The 19,790-nt window shown below is 30.4% G+C and overlaps 1 protein-coding gene across 4 annotated transcripts in view; it reads left to right on the forward strand.

Moving 5' to 3' along the window:
• Window positions 1-19,790, forward strand: part of LOC118185771 (putative inorganic phosphate cotransporter) — a 90,883-nt gene that overhangs the window by 22,184 nt on the left and 48,909 nt on the right. The window contains exon 1 of one of the 4 annotated variants that reach the window (XM_035355677.2): window positions 7,860-8,285. The exons of 2 other annotated variants lie outside the window; for them this stretch is intronic. In XM_035355677.2, the coding sequence (XP_035211568.1) occupies window positions 8,195-8,285 (91 nt within the window). In that variant the 5' untranslated portion in view covers window positions 7,860-8,194. Of the gene's footprint in view, window positions 1-7,859; window positions 8,286-19,239; window positions 19,374-19,790 lie in introns of those variants that run through there. One more of the 4 variants, XM_035355678.2, reaches the window with a different exon arrangement.

The raw sequence follows: 19,790 nt of genomic DNA on the forward strand, positions 1-19,790 counted from the left end.
AAACTTTGACGAATTTTTGATTAACAAACTCAAGGATTTCAAAGCGAGCAATGGCAACGTTGTGCAGAAAAAACATTTTTATCTCCAGCGCGTGAGTCTCTGTATCGGAAATTCTAAAGATATGCTCGTTTTAAAACTATTTTGCGATATTGCTGTTGCACTGTATCTTATGGTTTAAGTGCGAGGAACATGATATTTAATAAAGAAAGGTAACACACAAAATGTTAAAAAACGCCCCTTTGGACGTAATTTAAAATCTGAAACATTTCAGATTTTTTTTTTTTTTTTTTTTTTTTTTTTTTTTTTTTTTTTCGCTTTTGATCACAAGACCTCGGAAGCTGTCGACAACCAACAAGAAACGCAGACGTAGCAGTGCACCTGAATACCTAAAAGCAATGACTTCAAATAATCCATACATAGTTCATCTGCAATTCTGACTTGGTATTAAGTTTATAACAGTATTATAGTTAGTATTTTTCCTTCTTGCAGGGCTTTATGCTTAAAAATGATATAAAATGGTAACCTATTTCCAACAGTGGAGATATATAGCACTGAGCTATCATACTGCTTTTCTATTTCCGGTATTCTAACCAGAGCCAGTTTCATATATTTTGATTGAGAGTAGTTTTAGTAAGTATTTATTACACACGACACTGTATTAATTCACATGACACTTTATTGTATACAAGACGCATCACACTGTACATAAAAGCTTACAAATAGACACGCACAACTCCAACGACCGGCACTTATAGTCTATCCACGTCCACAATCGCTTCGCCCACGTCAGTTCTAAGTTCGATTACGATTCATTTCTCGATACACCACAAGTAGCGTCACTTGGAAGGAAAAGGAGTTTTTCAGCATTGTCCATTGTCCTTAGATCCTAAGTGAAACTTATTCTAAAATGAGGATATGTTTTCAACATGTCAGCAATTTCCCTCGGCAGGTATTAAATATGTCCCCACTTAGTAGGTGTTCAACGCTTAATCACGAGCTCATGTCATGCCAGAAAGCTCATATCTTTGCTCAGCATAATTTTCCTTAAATTCCATTTTGAGAATTTTCGTATTTTGTGCAATCTTTGGAGTTTCAAACTGATTTACTGATATTTCTCAGCAGATTTGCTCCTAGCTAGGGGTATATTGTTGTTTTGTCGCGAAACTGCCTATTACCTGATGTTTTCTTGAGAACGGCTTTTGTTTGAATTTCACCATAGTACTTGTTTTACATCTACAGTAAAATCTTTCCCTTCTACTCAATTTACAATATCTTGTGCATAATGCACTTATTTCAACCTAAAATTTACTACGCAATTCACTGTCACTCTAGCTTTCATAGAGCAGACACTCAACAATATGCATTAACCATCATTTTATTTCTCTGTTTAGAATTTGTGGTACTTCCATGTTTCTGTAGTCCCCGCCCGATTCTACTTTCATTCCTCGGAAGAATTTTTCATTTTAATACTTTTAAAACATATCGGCTTCAGAAACAAGATGAGGATTTACACGTATGCGGCCTACATAGACTTAAATACCATACGTTCTAAAATTATAAACTTTTTAATTAATTTTTTTATTTGTATTATCCTAATGAATCTTAAAATACCGGAGCATCAATTCTGTTATTCCACGAGAAAAGTTATCTACTTCGCCCTGAACACAAAGATAACAGGAAATTCTCTATTTGCTTCAAAACAAGTCAGTGAAACAGCATTTAGTGAAATCAAAGTAAATGAACGATGATGAAAGCGTGACTGTCTTGCCTCGAGTTGATGCAACTCTTACTTTATAAGCACGTTATTTGATCACGTTTCATCACTTTATTTTAAAGCTAAGATGAAGCAATATAACTTTCAGGAAAACCTGAATATTGCAGAAGTCAAATGACAGAATCACTTCTTTGTACTCACATCTCTGATTATATTTATCAATTAAAGTGTTAAGAAACTTTATCTACTGATTAACAATATTATAGCTTAAACGGAAAAGAGTTTTTTTCTTTACCAGGGAATCTAATTAAATTTTATTTGTAACTTCCTATGTCCTTATTTATATGTAACAGTTATCATTTTCTTTTAACTTGCTATAAGAGAAACACTTTTGTCTTATACTGGCTGTCTTACAGCTGCATTTTTTTTTTCAAACACATTCATATTCTATTCATCTATAGCTAAGAGCTAGTTTGTAAAGCTTTCCAGAATTCATTTTTCCTTCTTAACAAAATACGTTAGTAAGGCTTATTTCAGTATACCTACAGAAGGGAACACTTCATATTTTTTCAGTTCTTCAGTCTACATTAGCTGAAATTACAGCTTTAGTCTTCACAGGTGCAAGTGCTTTGTTATTAAAGACTAAATTTTCATAGTGGAAAAATACATTGACTAGCTATCTTAAATAAGTTTGACATGACATTTTATAACTGCTGTTAGATGAAAGAATATTTAGAGTACTTTTTGATATCCCACCAGATGAAGGGTAGTGGATTAAGTAAGGGGATAAGAGCCTGAAATCTGATATTATGAATGCCACGAAACTTTGCGATTAACGGATAAATAATGAGCACTGTAATATGAACACTATTTACACGCAGCTGACAGCTGAAACCTCAGGAAGAGAGAATAAATAGACAGATAATAATCTTCTCTAGAACACTAGGATTAGTACAAGTGTATTTTTCATCTAAATAAAGTAGTTTCACGGTTTTAGTAGTTTGCATTTAGAATGATAGGTTATAAGACAAATTTTGATTACTAAAGTAAAAGAAAAAACGAGGTTTGCTTAGTTAAAATTTATACCATTTCAAAACTTTATATGAAAGTGTGCTATCATGTCAGTTGCTCAATAACCAATATAAATGGATGTATCATATACTACCCACTTAAATTACGATATTTACCTCATTAGCCTTCTCGTTGACAGTAGCTGTACACGTCATTCATTTTCTAACAAACAGCAAAAAATGAATAGATATGATATGATGGAATATTATGACTTTTTTGTTGAATGATATAACAGACGCACACTATTTCAAATCTAAAAGCTGAATTCTATCTCTATTCTTAATTCTTATAAAAAGATTAAATGTATTTCAGGAGATAAATGGCGTAAATCTCCTTTAGAAACAAAAATTCTAAAAATAAATGTATTAGTTCAGATTCCATAAACCCCATACTGAAGTTACTTAAGAATTGTTAGACATTTTAATGTTTCTATAAAATTCGCGATATGTTTGCAATTCCAAAAACTTTTGAAAACGTAAATAACGAGCTATTTAACTTCTCAGTGCATACGAAAAGTAAATAATGGCACATTTTATATATAAATCTCCCCCACTATAATGCAGAACTAAATTCACATTCTAAAAATATCTGGGTTACACTGATAGTGTATCTTCAATGGAAACAATCGAATACTTACATAAAATAAGAAACACTATGTACACGTGCTCTTAACAGAAACCATTTTATGGTAAAAATAAGTGAAAAATAATTTTAAATTTACATTGTGATATAGATTCTGTTAAGTACCTGGGTGCCTGGGCACCTAGGTGTTTGCCCTATCCCAAACCGAATACACTTAAAAGGTTCGAAATAATTGCCAAAAATAACTTAAAATATAAGTGATGTAGGGATTAAAAACAAAGTACCACTACATGTGCCAAAAATTTAGGGAAGAAAGCTGTCGAGCTGGTAAGTTGTCCTATCGGAAGAACAGTGCGGAATCATGGTGCCACAGAAAAACAGTATATAAGCATAACACAACGAAAATCACATAATAACAATCACGAAATTCGTACTTAACTGCAAAACAATAAATAATTAAAATGAGTTTAAGATGATCATTGCCTTTTAACATTATTTGCACTAGTAAATTCATAACTGCAAATTTTTATCACAGGATTAGTAGTTAGCCTCTAGCTATTGTGAAATCTTTTGGACAAATGATAATAGTATGTCCTTAACTGGATTATTTTAAGTTTATCATGACTGGCATTATTTCTAACGCATCTTGGTGAGTTGACTATCTCCCGCAGAATGCAATTTAGATTGGCGTAGACTCAAATAGAATGGTAATGGTTTAGACTTCCATATCCTTTTTCTTCAGGAGCAAAATGACTGGTCAGTTTGCTCTAAAATATTTTTACATTAGTGTTTTTCTCTTCTATATATATTTTTATGTATTCTAACTAATAAATTGTGCAAGGAAGCAAATAAACTAGGAAATATAAAACGGGCAAAAAATAAAAAATACTGTACATACAAAAAATAAAAGATGCAAGACTGAAAATAGTACAAAAGACAATAGGTGTAAAATAAATGCCTCGGTGATTTGTATGTGAGCATATAGATAGATAATGTTATAAGAATATTGATTGTATAAATGCTGATCCCTAACAAATAGCAAATTGGGCAGCCGAAGCAGATAAAATATTCATTTTTATTTCAACTTACATCTGTGGCCACAATTAACTTCTCACTCTAATCGTGCCTATTTCAAAACATTTACATTTTTTATAGCTTTTGCGGTAAGAAGAGAAAAGAGAAACAGCAAGCAGCAGTTTAGATATGCCCATGTGGAGACAGAAAGTAAGCGCGCAGTTATCCAAAATAGAAGCTTATTAAGAGAAAGGTTTCGGTTCTACAAATTTCGTGTTTAAATTCCGACTTAGCTACGTTATGATCATTACGTAAAGGACGGAAAGGGGAAATGACCATACTAAAACGAAGAAGGAAGGAGCTATTGCAAAATTAAAACCAGTAGTTTCCTTTCGTATTACTTATCTTACATAAATATATACAAACCTCTTCACTGGAAAATAAAAACCCTTTACATTTTAGGCTTTATTTTAAGAAATACAAACGTAACTTGATGAGAAGACGTTTCTTATTATAATTAATTTTTTCTGACAAAAATTATAATTAAGCTATCTAATTAATTGCCTTACGGAGAACATTTGAGGGAAAACCGGTTCCTAATTACGTTACACATGAGAAAAGCCACGAAAACTCCCTTGTAGCCAAGTCCATTCTCCGGCATTTGATTCCCAGTCGAACAACCGATGTTCAGCGGTTCTTCCATTCAGCCTCTAATGGGCCAATTTCCTAAAAACACTCTGGTTTGTATTTATGATGCACATAGAGTTAGAAAAATTCTGGAAATCTATACAGGTAAAAGGAAATCTTTACAGCGTTCGTCAGGATTTTGAGCCCGGGTGATCCATAACAAAAAGCAAATTGGGCAGCCGAAGCAGATAAAATATTCATTTTTATTTCAACTTACATTTGTGGCCACAATTAACTTCTCACTCTAATCGTGCCTATTTCAAAACATTTTTTATAGCTACCAGTGGTCAGCAGTCTTATTAACGCGCGCACTGGACAACAGGAAAAGAATTAAAAATCTGTGCTATGTATAATGATTATAGTTTCCAAGAATTAAATTGTGGTGTTGCTAAGGCAATATAACTAAAAATAATTATATATTAAATGCATGTTACATGAATTACTGGTTCAACTCCAGATTATAAAGGCGAAAGTACTATCTTCTGGTCATAAAAATTCTGTTAATATCTTCGTTCTATTACAAATATTAATTAATCTTTGTTAATTACAAATATTTGACCAATTTCTGTTCCGTAAGTTCAGTGTAAGAATATATTTTTAATGTTTTTTTTTTTTATTATTTTTTTTTTTTATGCGGAAAAAACAGTTTTCCTTCTCCATGTTTATTCGCAACTAATGAAGCGTAAATAAAGCATGCAGTTTTCAAAAGTTTTGACAAAAAAGTATTTGCGGTGAAGCCTCTATTTTCCAAAAATCAATTAGCTGGAAAAAAATTGTTCGAACTCATTAAAATTGTTTTCGCAGTAAATTTCTGTTTTAATGCTCTAGAATAAATATTTTAGTGGGTATCGTCATTTCCTAAGTATAAATATCATTTATCAAAATCCTTCCTAATCCCAATGAGTTTAATTAAAAGTATTAATTTATTGTATCTATTGTATAGAAAATTCTTCTTAACCGAACATAAAACTTCAGTTAACAGAAACTCGGATTGCTCAAAGCAGTAGCAAAACATCAGTAAAGCAGTACGTCCTAAAATTAGTGTTGAACGATTTTTTAACAAACTTTTCCATTCTTTTGCTTTGTTAAAGATAATCACTTTTTAAAAAAATAAGTGATTTCAGTAACACTGCATCCAAAATAGGGAAACTCTCTGTTCAGAAAATGACTTCAGGTATTTGCTTTCATTGATGAATTGAGTTAATTAAGTTCCAGTTTGTACTAAAAGCTAACAGAAACAAAATTATTTCCAGATTCAGAAAAAGTAACATAGGTGCTAACTTTTGCCGCTATGTGAGAAAATTTATCGATAGCCTGTCCCGAAAGTATTTCTCTGAAGCGGAAAGGTTCGTCAACGGCGAAGTGTAACAGACCACCCGATAGTAACCTTCTCGATTCCGAAGAACTAGCTGGCTTTATAGACCAATGGTTTTTCTTCCTGTGTAAATATCAATGTGAGCAAATTTTTATTAAGAGATTAAGGCACTCCTTCCACTGACAGAATTTTCATGCTTTGCGATATTTGATTAGGCAAGCAAACTAAAACTAGGAATTCATGGTTACTTAGGTATAGGATATTTCGAGCTTTTTCTTTTAATTTCATTTTACATATAATTTGAAGTTTTTCTAAATTAAATACACATTCGTTGAAATGCGTTTTTCTAATAGTGGCAACCCTGAAGGACTATTAATTTTGTTTCGGCATTTTGCGTTAAAAACTTTAAAAGGCTCTATCACTTTTCAAATCGTTGCCACCATATATTATCGCCCTGTCTTATATTTAAAGAAATTAAATAATGAAGAATCTGCATAGATGTATGTATATTTCTCGCATTATGATAAAACCACGGTACCTAGCGCTATCACAATTTGAATAGCGTAATCTTCCATAAAATATGGGCATGTGGAAGCCCTAATTCGAATTTGAAATTTGTTTTATTATCGATTTCAGATTTTGTAATATTTCAAATAATTTTTGATTTAAAAACTAGACGATTTCAAAGCGCAGTTATATTGAATAAATAAAAAATGCATTTAATTCATGATATACCTAATTAAAAGCATTAAATATCTTTATAGAGTTTCGTTATATATTTTTTCATTTTTTAAATATACAGAAGATATATAACTTTCCCATGTTGTTCTAAATGAATATTTATATAATATCCTATAAAATATTTCACTGTTCTGTTTGGGTCATCTTTATTGATAATAACTGCTGATCAACCATATTAAACTTTAAAAGAACCCTTTCGGGCTAACGTTAAAATCTTAACTCTGTCAGATTTATTTATTTACTTATTTCTTTATGTGAAAATTACCGTGACTTAACATATTAGAGTGCAACTGATGCTATGTTACAATTAAAACAAAATTAGAATAAAAAACTCATTATTTTAATTATGTAAATGTATGAATAGCCTCACTAAACCTCATTTTTTGTATGTCAGAGTTCTTCGTAATTGTTTCTACTTTTATTTACCTAAAATAGTTCCCATAGTTATAATGAAAAAAAAAAAAAAAAAGAAAGAAAGAAAGAAAGAATTGTTCAGTATAGTTTCGTCCAGTTCAATTAGAATGACTGGGCTTCTACTACATATGCAAAGAATTTGTTTGACGCTAATTACGATCAGCAATAGTTATGTAAAATGCATGGGAGGGATTAATACGCAAACGGTACGCGTCCGCTGAACAAACACCTTTGATGACATAGCAACAGACATATACAAGTATAATCATGAGTAGTACTCTAGACTCTAACGAATAAACGACAGTTCGATTCGAAAATCTAAGGTCCACGAAGCGGGACTTTCACACGATGATTTTATCAGTTTCTAACTTCACGGTAGAGAGTTAGAAAACATTGTCTATCGATAAAAGCACCGCTTCGCATATCATAATTTCACATTCACTGATGTAACGAGTGGTTTCATTTTATTTCTCTTTTCCCGCTGGGCGATCTGTCGTCATCTCATACTTGCACGCTTCCATTCAACCCGTATTATTGAGTGACGGTGATTATAAAAATAAGAGTAGATGTATTTTGTGATCACATTCGGGAACATAGTATCTGTTCACCTGCGATAAGAAAGCATCGGTTGATATATTTGTCTTCCTGCAAGTAAAATGACAATGAAGCCGAAATATCAAAGTCTGGATGCAGAATTAAATGAAAAGTCTCCTATTTTGGGTACAAATGAGACACGATGTACCTGTGGTATGTAAACTCATGTTTTCTTATTAAAACAAAATTCATATGATATATTTTGTAAAATGTAACTTCTCCAGGATATCTACATCTTGTATTCCTTATATTATATGACTTTATATATTTTGAAACAAACGGCGGAGTAATTTTTTCAATAGATATATTTGGCAAGAACAAAAATGTAGCGGATTGACATTTCCTATATTTATAACCATTATAAATATTGTTTAATATTTTTTTTTAAGTTTTAATTGTTTTTCAAAGTATTATTTATATTTATCGGCTTTTGAAAATTTCTTTTAAAGAATTCGATTAATAAATCTTGGATTCACAAAGTTAAAAAGGAAATTTAAGAAATTCGGCTAATAAAAAAAATAATAGCTTAAAAAGAATCTGGCTTCGAAAATATTCTTTATAACTACTAAACACTTTTTCTATGCCATTTTTGTTTTATTTACATTTACTATCGAAATTATCGGAAAGGAAGTTTATAGTTTTTTTTAATTGTGCGTTTAACCTAATTTTCATAAGAAAGCATTAAAACACCTCTATAAAGAATAAAATTTTATTTTTCAAAAAAAGATAAAATTCTAGCTTCTGAGTGAACAAATGCGGGTCCTTTAATTTACAACGAAAAAAAAAAATAAAATAAAAGAGAACTTTTTCATTTGCAGAAATTTGTTTATATTTTAATTGAAATATCTTAATTTATACTTCAATTACTCTATAGTTCAAAATAAATATTTGACTAAGCTTTTTTGTTCTGTTTCCTTTAATTAATTAAAAATTAATAAAAAAAATTATAAATAATTAAGAAAAATTTAAAATGCGCATCAAACTGAACATTGTTTTTGATAGGAAACCAATATGTACCTAAAATCTTAGTAAAATTAGAAACCAATTATTATATTTTATGATACATTACAATCTATTAATTGAGACTTTACAAACGTTTGTGTGCACTTACATATAAGGATATTTTTGTCTATTATTTTCGAATATAAGTATTTTTAGAAAAGTTACTAAAATTAAAAGCGTAATTATTTTTCATATTTGGCATAGTAAACCATTTATTTCAGCTGCTAATTTGTCAGAAAAAATGCTTAAATTAATTTGTTTTAGAAAAAATTGTATTCTGTTATTCTACAATAATTATATATAACTGATTTTAAACACTCATGACATTCTTTGAAATTTTTGGCATAAAAACCATAGAAATTGAAATACTTATTAAACTAAAAGCGCAACAAAACTCCTTGGCAGTTCTTTATAAAAAAGTAAGCTTTCTGGCTGTTTAATACAAATCAATAAATTAATGAAAGAATATGTGAGAATTAGATTTATGTGTTTCTTTTAGTAGCACGTTTTTTTTTTTTTTTTTTTTCGGTGGGGGTCATATTCTCTAAATAAAATTGTCTTGCTGTCTTCTTATCTAGGCGTTCAGCCTGATTTTAATATATAGGTCTAAAAACGTTTTTTAGTTATGTATTATAGGTAAAAAACAAAAAAATCTATCTTCCAAATAAATCAATGCAGTGCTTTTGATCTACAACAAACGTTAAAAGGACAGTTGCATTATTTTATTTAAAGACTTCTGTGATAAGAACAACTTTGTACTTGATAAGTAAGTAAAACCAAAACTAAGAGCAAAATTTAGTTTTACTTGCTACAAGTTGTTTCTTTCCGAAATGGAGACAAACCCAAATTTAAAACGCAAAAATGTATAGTTAAATAATAATACAAATACCTCATTTATTTAAAATCTAGAGATACTGCAATGTATTTATCTCATTTTCACCATATCCCAGTCTATTTACCCAAGCGATGTATAAATAAAGACTTAGTTTATGGCATTAAATTCAGTCGTGACTCTGTTTTTGGTACAAATATAGTCAGAGCTCTTTGTTTTTGGGTTAAAAACAAAGCAGTCACAAATACAGTCGTGGCTCTTCCCTGCTCTGCAGATTTTGTTTCGCTTCAGACAAAAAAAGGCCTGTACCCATTCGCTCTCAAAATCGGTAGAGTTTCTGTTAAACCTAATGCCAAGCAGAAGGCAGGCGTTTGGTGTAATTATAACAGTTTGAATTTTTTTTATTTTCTATTAAAATGATCAGAATATTAAAGAAGCTATGTTATAATATGCAGTGAACACTTCTAATTCGTCACACATTTATAAAATTCTTTAAACTTGGTAATAAAATTTTGAAAGATATTTTAAAGCGACACAGAATTTCTATTTTTATAAATATGTTTGTATGACTTTTATTATGATAAAAAAATAAAGAAAAATGTCATGATTAAAGATCCGCAGCTCCATATCAATAAAATGAAAACTTTAAGGCATAAATAAATCCAATTATCTATTTGTAATTCAGAATCATAATAACCATTGTTCCCTAGATTGTGAATGTAAGTTTGTTACAGATGCGCAATTGTAATTATATTTAAAACGATTGTTAATACTATCAAATCTTCAACAGTACATTTCGTTTGAAGCAAAATGAAAACGAAGGTCATATATATAGGACTTATAAGGTTTCCCTTTACGTACTTTCGGGATGTAATTGGTAGTATGTCCGGTTAGGATATGAAAATCCGAGGATGGAATCCTGGTGAAGGAGCAATGATTTGTCACGTTTCTCGCTACGAAAACCTAACAGCTCTACAGTGCCGCATGATTAATATGCGGTGCATATTTAATTTGTCACCAACTGGATTTAGCCGTCTTAGTCTCGTTTCTCTCTCTTATCTTTCTCTTAGTTGTCCTTTAAGGAGGGAAGAATATGTGGAATTATGCTCTTGTCCTACTCGTGCTGTTACGGTGTCACTGGTAGCATAGCTGGCTAACAATGGGAAGATCCGTGGTCCAAATTGATCAGAGCCATAATCGATCTGTCGCATTTCTTGCTCCATAAAACCTAATAGCTTTACAAAGAAATTTCTAAAACCCATTCTAAGAAATATTTTAACCTATAATATTTTTTCATTAACAGAGAAAGAGAGAATTATTTAACTTGCTTTTTAATTCTTTTAAAACAGGAACTGATTCGACTCAATTACATAGCAAGCTAGTAATAAAAACTTATTTTCCTCAGTTTATTATAATCCTTCAGTGTTGTTTCGTTTAGAGATAAAATTATTGTACGCCTCGATATATCTACACATAGAAATTTGTTTTCATTTCCGCTAATATTTTTCCTAATCCTTTGCGTTCATTTCGCTATTTTACTCTTTTTTAAAAATTCTTTGCTTCTAAAACTTGAGCTAGTGTTTCAGTTTTTCATTTTCTGTAGAAATAGCTGCATAAATTTCATTTTCGTCTACGTTATCAGCTACCGTAAAGAATGCATATGAGCAACAGCGAGAGAAATTTAGGTTGTGGTACTATCTTATAGATAAATTAAGATTATAAAAATGAAAACTGAATACAGCAAAACGTAAACTCAACATGGTATGAAAAGCGGTAGTAAAAATAGTTTGAACAAGGAAAAACGAATTGTGAAGTGTTTTAGATACTTAGGAATTTGTAAAAATGGTGTTATATTAAATGGAATGAATTTTAAGGGAATACTCATAAAAGGGTTTAAAGAGGTTTCTCTGTATTGATTATATTTATAAATTTAAAGACAGCCATTTTGGGGATAAAACGGTTTTTGTAAATCTCTTGCATTGGGTGGCACTGGTCAGCAAAATAAGGTCCAGTTTATTATTAAATTTTAAATAATGTCGAAATATTTAGAGTAAAAGAAACGCAAAATATATCTTAATAAATGAGAAACATTATCGATTTCTTATTTTATGTATATAGAATATAGGTATTTCATATGGCTTCTCGAAAAGTTGTTTTACAGCTATCCCTGCTTCAGTTTTCGATCATGCCGTATTCTTCAATTTAATATATCAAAATAAGAAAAAATACTGGAAATTTAATGCTCACAAAAAAAATAATGTAATTTATTCGGTAAATAAACAAATTGGTTTCATTATGATTTTAAATAAATGGAGAAAATTTTGTTTTTACAGTACTGAACCGAATAACTGAGTATTCTATATAACATTGCATAAGATTCACTTTTAAAAATTCTTAGAATAAAAGATGTACGCAATTTTTTTAAGTTCATTGTATAATTCAGCTTTCTAAAATTACCTTGGACCACTAAATTCTTTTTCTTTCTGAATAAAACAATTTGTGCTTTAATAGCACCTAAAATATTTTATATAAAAATTATTTACATTATTAAGTCAAATTCAAAGAATTCGCGTTGCACAATGGAAGGTTTGCTAGAGTTCAAAAATATTGTCATCATGTTATGACCACGTGAGCATTTATCATAACGTCTAACCACAATGTCCCGATAAACTCGAAAAACATACTGTTATTGAAATAAAATATATCTATGCAGTTATACTGTTCTTCCGAAAATATCCACAGGAATAACATTTTGTCGAGTCTTCCAAATAATCTTCCTTTTATATCCTTCCTTTATCTACATGATTAGCAGATAACTCAGCCTTATCAATTTGCACAAAAGGGGGAACTTGTATTTTAAAAGGATTTTTTAATGTTTAATGGTTTGTTTTCTTTGAATTTTATGAAGTCAATCCCCCCCCCAGTATGAACTGAAAAACACACTGAATATTAAAAAAGAAACACGAAGACCCATTAAATATTAAAAAAGACATTTCTAATATTTAATGCTTTGTTTTCTTTGAATTTTATGTAGTCAATTAATTTTTTAATATGTACTGAGGCGTACTTACCGAAATTCCTTTTAAAAAATATTTTATTTTAAAAGTCGTAATAATTTAAAAGTATTTATAGTTTTAGCTCTCACATTGGACAACATTTTTATACTTATTTATTGTATAATCAATCAATCGAAATTGAATCAGTTTTTCTACAAGAAAGATGAATAGTTTTTATGTCATATGTTAGCGAATTTAATAGTTATAATTTCTTATTGGTCATTATTAATGATTAAACTTTGAATGTCATTCTCTAATCTATGATAATATATTCTATAATCTATAACACATTCAATTATTTATGATAATATATGATTCTATAATCCATAATCTCTTTGAATGTCATTCTGTTATCTCATATCGAAAACTAAAGAGAAAGCAGAAAGTTTTTGAAACAAATAATAGGCGAAAGATTTGATGGAACAAAAGGATACTTTGCAAATTCATGAGGAAAATGTGCTTATGCATTTGGAAATTGACTGCATAATGTCAAGTCAAAATCAAAAGGTCAAGTCAAAAATGTTTTCCTTTGCTTACTTTAATATGAAGCTACCGACTTCCTGCTTTACTTAAAAAATCTGGTGTGTACACCACATGAATTCCTTATACGGAGTAGTGAATTATACGCTTCCTTTTTCCTTTCATTTAAACTTATTTAATCGAATTTCCTTAGAAATGTATTTCTCCTTTAATTAACTCAGTTCTCACTTAGCGATAAGGCAAATATTCATAAAAACTCAAAATATCTACATTAAAAATTTTAAAATATAGAAAAAGATAAAACACCAAATACAGCTAAAACTGTTAAATTTTTTTTAGAATTAAAACTAGAGCTTCTACGTAAAAACAAGCAGTTCGACCAGAGGGCAAGAAGGCAGATGTTTCGGTGCACAAAATTCAGGTCTCACTCGGCAAAAAGACACTGAAAGGCGTAGAAACTGAATTTGTTGTGGGCGCTATGCTGAGTCAATATGTGAGATAATTTAATAATTTAAATGATCATTCCAGACTGGATTAAACATAATTTAATTCTCAATAATTAAAGAAGACGTTACTTTGTTGTTCCGAAACTTAGTTTCTGTAGAGTTGGAAACAAATTTACTATTCTACTAAATTTCAAATGTAAAAAATATGGCTGCTATGGTAAAAAAATTAGGCTTAGCCGCAATTAAACAACTTTTAAATTGTTAATAATTCTACAACTATAACATGCAGGTTAACTAAAAACCGGAAGATAAGGGCAATATAATTCAATCATTTTTAAAGCAAAAAATGCACAATTTACAAACATATAAGAATAAAGAAAGAGCTTCTTGAGCCGAATCGGCTTTTCGTTTACTCTTATATATATATATATATATATATCCACTCTATTATTCGGCTCAAGAAGCTCTTTCTTTATTCTTATATATATATCTATATATATATATATATATATATATATATATATATATATCCACTCTATTATTCGGCTCAAGAAGCTCTTTCTTTATTCTTATATATATATCCACTCTATTATTAAGTTATATTATTTCACTTGTTTTTGCAACATTGATTGCTGCGAAGTCAGATGTGAGTTTCCATGCACTTGCATAGCAACTTTATTTCGAAAACAGACATAGATAACAATTTTCGGGCACAGTATTAACTCTTGGAAGACAGACACCGACCTTGCTCGGTGCTTAACATTTTCAATTTTAAGAAATCGCTCCCTATCAATGGTATGCGTTATTTTTTAGCATTTCAGTCTACGTTTGACTATGATTGAACAGCTTTCAGTTTATTAATCACTACTTGCAGCCACTGACATTCTTCTAAATGATGTCTTTTTTAAATGATAAAATATGCCTTTTTTAATATTTGTTTTCTAAATGATGTCTTTAAAACACTTTTTATGAGTTAGCAAGCAATTAGACACATTTAACAGCATCTAATTGCTTGCAAACTTGTTAAAAGTGTTTTAATGTGAAAATATTTATGTCAGTCTTGATTCTCGTTCGTACCTTATTTGCTGCTGATATCCGTAGTTTCAAAAATCATTTCAATACAAACTATTGTTTATTCTAACAGCAAGAATATTTATGCATAATTGTAATAATATATCTTAAAAATCATTAATGTTCATTGAAAACATTGCCAATAGAATGTACTGAATACATGGCATAATAAATGCAGCTTGAAAATATATCATAAGATATAAAATTATAATACTTAAAACTTTTTGCCCAGTGATCTTTGATGTAGTGTCATCTAAGGACCTGATATGACTCAAGAGTGAGGCTAGAGTCTATTGATCTCTTTGTCAGCGAGTGCTCGCCCAGAAAGTTCTAACATTGCTGATAACATTGCAATACTTCAAAGAAATTCCGGAACAATCAATCGAATTCGAAACGCGAAGAAGAAAATTTACCTCTAGAAGTTTGTCATAATGTTAATATTGAATTTCATGAAATTGCATATATTAAAATGAAATGAAGCTCCGTATATACTGGAGACTTACACTGTGGTACCACATTACCATTAATGTTTACAATGCCAATCCTGGAATCCTAGGAATCCGTAAAAAGGAATTGTTCCTTTTTCTGTAACCCATGTATTAACTGGAACGCAAATAAGAAAATTACACATTTGCGTAAATATTGAATTTCAATAGAGCTTGTACAATGAGGCAAATAAAATGTTTCCGCAAAGCAAAATACAAAATAAATATTTTTAGGCAAAGCTAAACAATGATATTATTTTTTATTTACTTAAATAAGCTACCTCTTTTCTTGTAGATGCACGATTTTTTTAAGAAATACCATACAATGGAAATTAACAACTATATGTTCTCATGTATAGCTCAACGGACGTCATGGTATCTCTTAAGTTTGTTAATAACCTAATTTTTTTTTTTTTTTTTTTTTTTGCCAGTTTCTTATATGAATGCTTAGTTTTCTTACAAGATGACCTACACAATTTTCTCCCTTTTTACCCTTATTTATTAAACCTGACTTTCTTCGCCCTTACGTCTCATAAAATTCAACAGTAAAATGACAAAATTTCTTAAAACAGAATATGTTTAGAATTTCTAATAGGGTGCTTAGTGTTACCATACATTTTCTTAATATTCTCTGTATTATTTATTTAAACGTAATACATTTGTTGGCAGTATCAATTTATTCGAAAAGTAATACGGACACAAAAGTCACTATTAAGAAAAGCAGTATTATTAAAGACATTATTTGGTAACACAACGCAAAAGTAAGTATTGAGATCAATATCTCCTCCGGCGTTAATAAAGGTATAAATTTTTAGGACGTATACATATTTCTTATTAAATCTTCAAAATAATTTTTTCCGTTGTTTATACTTTCAAGTCTGCTCCTCAGGACGATTACGATATGTAATCAAGATATATATATATATATATATATACTGTTGTTTTACTACGCCGTTGAAATGATGACTCCTTGTGTTAACTTAGCAAGATGTATAACGGAGAAGAAAAATTTGCAGACATGGCTAAGACAGCAAGACATGATTTATTTCTGGACACTTAATTCTCGATGCACAGTCTCATTCACACATCTTTATAGGAGTGATATGCACCCCAGAATTTTGCACAGCTTACCACCTCTTTGGACAATGGACGAACCGGACCATGAAACAATGCTTGTTAGCAGCAGCAAGGCGAAGTAGGAAAAAGGACAAAGTAAGTGCATATCCAAAAGAAAAAAAAAAGCGTGAAAGATTCATAATGTATTTCGATCTGTGATTAGATGCGAGCTATCCTCATTGCGATTTTAAATAAATAAGCATGAAACGGATTAATTCTAATTTTGAAGAGACGCAGTCTATTTAAATTAATAAAAACAATTAATATTTTTATAAAAAAATCTGATATGTACACCACATGACTTCCTTGTACGGAATATTAAATTATACGCATTTTTCTTGCATTTCATTTAAACTTATTGGATTGAATTAAATCTACTTCGCCGACAGCGCCATAAACCACAATAGAATAAATGCATTCTTTAAAATTCACTCTAGTATTTGTTTACCATAGCGACACTCTGGCGCTAGATTCACTTAACAGAATTATATTTCGTTCATATTATAACTCATATTGCACAAAATTTATATCATTTAAAGAATAGAATTATCTAATCGTTTCCACATGTTCTATTCAAATACTATAATAAAGCTAGAATGATGTATAAAAGAAATTAAGCAAATAAAACAAAAAAGAAACAGTTTTTCACAGACGCTTGAGTATTTGTCATTCAATTAATTCAGTTCTCCATTCGCGAGAAGGCAAAAATACATAAAAACTCAAAATATCTATATTAAAAATTACGAAGTAAATCTTAAACACTTATTTCCTCGAAAAAATTCCAGAAAGGATTGAGCATGATTTAATTGGCAATAATAAATGAAGGCGTTATCTTTCTTGTTGCGAAGTTTCTCTAGATTGGCAACAAATCCACTAGTCTGCTGTTTCAAATGTAAACAATCAATGGCCGCCATAAAAAAGGCTTAGCGGCATTTAAACAACTTTAAAATTCTTGATAATTTTAAAAATATTGCATACAGATTTACTAAAGGCATAAAAACCTTAACCGGAAGATAAAATCAACATAATTCAATCATTTTTAAAGCAAAAAATGTACAATTTACAAACATATAACAGTAAAGAAACTGAGATCACTGAGCCGGGTAACAGAGTGGATATATATATAAATATATTTATATACGTTTGGTGCGGCCGATAGCAACCAAAATACGAGGTGCACATCTACATGTTATAGCAGTTCTATATACAAAATTTCAACGTTCTGAGGCTACTCGTTTTTGAGTTATGCGAGATACGTACGTACGTACGCACGTTGCATTTAAATATAAGTTACAGACGCCACGAAAAATTCTCTTCAGAATTAATTTTAAAGCAGTTTTATAATTCTTTTGGAAGAAACGAGTCTTTTATTCTGCCCTTACGTACAGATATCACGCAAAAACATCGTTAAATTGCATTCGATAGCGGTCAAAATGGATATTTCGGTTGAAATATGCTGCCTGACACTTTTTCGCGATTACAATACTTCCTTTTTACTTCGTACAAGGAAGTAAAAAGGGGATTTACAGAAATTAAAATGAAGAATTACGAGGTTATTTCTAATTTAAAATATAATTTTTTATTTGCATACTTTTATCTTACATTTATATTTTCAAGAAAAGTTTTTTTTTGGGGGGGGGGTATTTGAAATGTTTAGTTGCAAAGTGTTATTATTTTAAGGAATATAGTTTTATTACAAAATTCTGAACTCTTGGAATTAAATCTTTATTGAACATCCTTAATGGAAGCATTTGAGTTAAAATTATTATAATTTTAAAAGTTTCGATATTTTTTTTTTCAGTTAATATTAATTTATAACCTTATATCAAATTATTTTCGAAGTCTGTCTTTAAAACTCGTGGACAATTTTTAATAGCCATCCTCTTGCGGACTGATTGAATGCAATTTCGATTAAAAAGAAAAAATATTTCTAACAGAATTATTATTATTACGGGGAGTAGATATTGCTTATTTGAAAGGAGCTTGTGATAGTTTTGTTACTGTTCATTCTTAAACGACTGTTTCCTAAATCTGCCATCTTTCTCGCAATATTCTTAACGCTTTGAATCTACGATCGGTTTCAGATTTCTACATTTACAATCCTTCTAAATTCAGAACGGTTGAAGAGATTTATTTCTTTACATCTGTCACTTTTACACCGCTATTAGGATGCACACATTCGTCAGATTTTCCAGCAGATGTTTTCGTTTTTATCGATGGAATTAGGTATAGATCTTTAACTCTATCGCGTCCTTGTGTGAGTACGACTTACTGCAGATGATGACATGAGAAATGCAAAAGTAAGCACCTGTCGTCTCTTAAAATAGTTGAGCGATTTCGATTGTTCTCCTTTCTCTCTAAAAACGTTAGAAAGACAGGCTGGTTCCTTTGCCTTTTACCCAGCTGCTATCACAGACAATAGAACTACCATTATTATTTGTGCTGAAAATTTCTAGATTTTGCAGATGATCTATACAAGCAACTAACAATTAGTCTGGATAAAATGTCGAAATCCAACTCTTGCGTTTAAATATAAGTCATAGGAATGCTGTAAAAGTAAATGGGAATTTACCGGAGCAGGAAACACTAAAAATCAGCGATGCCTTGGCTGGGATTGGAGCTCTACACCTTCCGATACTAACCGGGTGTATTTCCAAATAAAAGGAAGCGATGAGGAAGGAAAAACTTTCTTACATCCTTCTCCATTTAAAAGATGACTGGGAAGGAAAGGAGTCAGTTACGAAATCCAGGTGGTAAGGAATTATCGCCCGTTACATATTGGGGATCGCTGTAGAGATATTTTGATTTTCTAGAGCCGCGAAACGTGAAAAATCGGCGATACATTCTCCGAGATTCGAATTTCGGACTTTTCGATGCTAGTCGGACGTACTTCCTACTTCACCACAATGAGCAAGAATAAAATTCCATAGAATACTACCTAGAAAATCCCTTAGAGAGTTGTCCAAGGTCTCCTTCCCTTCGAGGCACTAGCTCTTACTTGCTTTGCCCATACTGATTAAACTAACGGAGTAAATATAAATAAATTTTTCATACAATATAACATCATAGCATAAATATTCATATCTAATATAGGTATACAACTGAACTTAATTCCCACTTTTCATCCATTTGACAATGAAGCTATAAGGCAGAATCATCATTTGAGACCA

Source organism: Stegodyphus dumicola, chromosome 8 (assembly GCF_044657685.1).
Source record: "Stegodyphus dumicola isolate Sdum_Otavi_A_Nest chromosome 8, ASM4465768v1".
Classification (NCBI taxonomy): Eukaryota; Metazoa; Arthropoda; class Arachnida; order Araneae; family Eresidae; genus Stegodyphus; species Stegodyphus dumicola.